The 3475-nt window shown below is 33.4% G+C and overlaps 1 protein-coding gene across 1 annotated transcript; it reads left to right on the top strand.

Moving 5' to 3' along the window:
• The first annotated feature begins 1932 nt into the window (after positions 1–1932).
• Positions 1933–3475, top strand: LOC107942462 (3-oxo-Delta(4,5)-steroid 5-beta-reductase). The gene is made up of 2 exons (XM_016876127.2): positions 1933–2086; positions 2173–3475. Exons 1-2 carry the CDS (start codon positions 2048–2050, stop codon positions 3301–3303), a joined length of 1170 nt encoding a protein of 389 aa, XP_016731616.2. The 5' UTR covers positions 1933–2047; the 3' UTR covers positions 3304–3475.

The following is a 3475-nucleotide window of genomic DNA, read 5'->3' as shown; positions in this document are numbered from 1 at the left end:
CTCCCATCAGTTTTTTCCCCCAGCTATTTAATTACGAAAACTGAGAAATTAATTTTAACTATTAATTTTATTAAATTGTTGCAGGTAAATTATTGAATTGTAAATTTAATTTAATGATAAAAGTTTAATAAAATTATTTGATTGGACTAACATTTCAATTTTCAAAAAAATAAAATAATCAAATTTTATCTTATTTAAGTGAATATACAAACTAGAACTATTTATAAGTCAGGTTATTTATCAAAGTCTAAAGTTTTTCTCGGAATTTAAAAGGATTTAGACAGAAAATTAAGTTCAGAAAATGAGTTTCTATAAAAAAAATTAAACCTATTTAAAATATGAGTTGAATTCGAGCTTGAACATTTAAAGTTTAAACCTGGTCTAATTCATTTTTAAAGTTTGTAATGTTTTATTTTATGTTATTTTTATATACTATGTGATTTATAACAAATAAAAATTAAATCTATATTCATATTACTATAATGTAAACTTTAAAAAAAAATTAAGGTGACTAAACATAAATTTTTAATAAATAGAAATATATAGAACTAATAAATATTAAATTAAAATAATATAAGCGGACCTAAAATAAATTTAGGTTAGTCATTTATAAATGTAAGTGGATTTGAACAAAATTTTAAATTATATTTTGAGCCGAACCAAACTTTTTTTAAAAAATAAATTGGGCTGGACTTTATAATAAAATAAATCAAAGTATAAGCTAACCCATTGAAGATGAGCCTACGATAGTGAAGAAACAAACAGAATTAAAAAAAATAATCAAAATAAAAGCCAACTTACCCACTCTCCAAAAATAAACCCTAGAAACTTGTACAGTGTTAGATTCCTAAAATCCAAATGTTCCCAAAAAGTTGATCTTTTGCATTTCTTTGCCTTTCCTTCTATTCAAATGTTCTCTTTTCTGCTATCAATCTGGTTCGCTTGGTCTGAGGAGCAAAGATCCCGCTCCGATGTGGTTTATCGTTCCTAAGTCCATGTAACTTTCTTTCCCTGTTCATCGACCTATAAACTATTTTAACTATTACTCAGCAATCCTTTTTTTTTCTCACCATATTCATCTTATATTTTTTTTCAGATTAATTTTGGTGAATTATAAGAGAAGGTAAAGCTCTAACAACAATACGATTAACATGACTCAAGCTCAAACCACATCTGGAGTAGTGAACACCCTAACTATCAGACACACATGAGATTTTCCCCCTGCAATAAACTGGTTTATCACTTAAACATATCATGTAAGCTTAATGAAACCCCAAATTTCTTTTTTCTAGATTTTGAAACCCAAACAAGGTTAATTCCTTTTTTCTCTGCCTCTGTTGCTGGTTTTTTCATGGTTGAAATGAAATGTTAACTTATCCAATATATTATTCATAAATATTATAATAATAAATTTCTCTGTAACTTAAATTATTATAACAAGTTCATAAACATAAAAAACTAAATTGTATTGTAATTAAAATATTTATAACATCACTTAAATTTAATTAAATAGGTTTTAAATGTCAACTTGGGATTAAAACATATTTTTAATTAAATAGATTAAATTTAGACTGACGTTAAAGAGGTGACGGAGTTTTAAGTTTGTAACAAAACGATAACATTTCGACTAAAATGTACACTGAGATAAATAAAAGTGACTATTGTTAAAATTGTAACAATAAAATTAACAAAATTGGAGCACGATTTTGATAAAATTTGAGTGATACGTTATTCCCCATTTTGGAGTTTTTTAGCAATAAAATATAAATAAAAAATGACAACAAAGTTGGCTCTTTTGCCAATAAATAAATTAAAATAATAAAATAATTACAATTAAAAACATGCGTAGCATTTATAAATAACATATTTTCCTTTTAGTGTTATAATAACATTTTAATTATTTTTTTAGAGGAAGATACTTACTAAAGTTTCCTATTTAAAGCAACTATAATAATTAATCTCTAACTCACCCTTATTTTTAACTTTCGCTCCTTAGTTTATTTTCATCTCCCATAAATTTAATCTGAATTAGTTTAAAGAAAGAAAAATGAGCTGGTGGTGGGCTGGTGCTATCGGAGCTGCTAAGGCAACTCTCGTTTTTCATTTGGCTTGTTGGATTTCTGTTTACCCTTCACGAAATTGATTTTATTTTATTTTATTTAATTTTTGCAGAAGAAATTTGAGGAAGATGAGACACCGAAAAGCTTCAAGAGCGTTGGGCTGGTCATTGGAGTCACCGGCATGGTGGGCAATAGCTTGGCTGAAATCCTCCCGTTGTCCGATACCCCCGGCGGCCCATGGAAAGTATACGGGGTGGCTCGTCGGCCCAGACCCAGTTGGAATGCCGACCATCCAATAGAGTACATTCAATGCGATGTATCTGACCCGAATGACACCAAATCGAAGCTCTCTCAACTTACTGACGTCACCCATATCTTCTACGTCAGCTGGACCATGCGAACTTCCGAAGCCGAGAATTGTGAAACCAACGGTTCCATACTCCGCAATGTTTTGCGTTCCGTGATCCCAAACGCACCCAATCTCCGCCACATCTGTCTACAAACAGGATCCAAACATTATCTTGGATCGTTCGAGTTGTTAGGTAAAATCCAACTGCATGATCCGCCTTTCACAGAAGATTTACCACGGTTGAACGCTCTCAATTTTTACTACCATCAAGAAGACATCCTCTTTGAAGAAATCGAGAAAAAAGAAGGATTAACCTGGTCTGTGCACCGACCCGCAATCATATTCGGGCTTTCGCCTTACAGTTTAATGAACCTCGTTGGAAGTCTTTGCGTTTACGCCGCCATTTGCAAACACGAAGGCAAACCGTTACACTTTCCTGGGAGCAAAGCCGCTTGGAACTGTTACTATGAAGCTTCGGGTGCGGATTTGATTGCGGAGCAACATATATGGGCGGCGGTGGATCCGTACGCCAAAAACGAAGCCTTTAACGTGACCAATGGGGATGTTTTCAAGTGGAAGCAGTTGTGGACCGTTTTGGCAGAGCAATTTGGGATAGAAGAATATGGGATCGTGGACGGGGAGAATCGGGGGTTGGAGGAGATGATGAAAGGGAAGGAAGGAGTGTGGGAAGAAATAGTGAAGGAGAAGCAGTTGCAGAAGAGGAGTTTGGAGGAGGTGGGAAATTGGTGGTTTGTAGATCTGGCATTTTCGGCGGAAGTGCCGCTACTCAATACGAATAAGAGCAAGGAGCGTGGGTTTTTGGGGTTTAGGAATTCCCAGAAGTCGTTTGTTACTTGGATTGATAAGATGAAGGCTTACAAGATTGTGCCTTGATCTCATTCAATCTCTTGTTCCAAGTTGTGTCCTGGGTTTTTCAGATGAAATTTCTGTTGTTGTACTTGTAAAATAAGCACATAAGGTCAGCTATTATGGCAGTGGCGTGGAACCGTACGATGTTAGAAACACTGACTTACCTTCAAATGTTGATGCATTCTATTTTATCCTA

This window comes from Gossypium hirsutum, chromosome D13 (assembly GCF_007990345.1).
Source record: "Gossypium hirsutum isolate 1008001.06 chromosome D13, Gossypium_hirsutum_v2.1, whole genome shotgun sequence".
NCBI classification, from domain to species: domain Eukaryota; kingdom Viridiplantae; phylum Streptophyta; class Magnoliopsida; order Malvales; family Malvaceae; genus Gossypium; species Gossypium hirsutum.
This window is presented reverse-complemented; position numbering and strand designations above follow the sequence as displayed.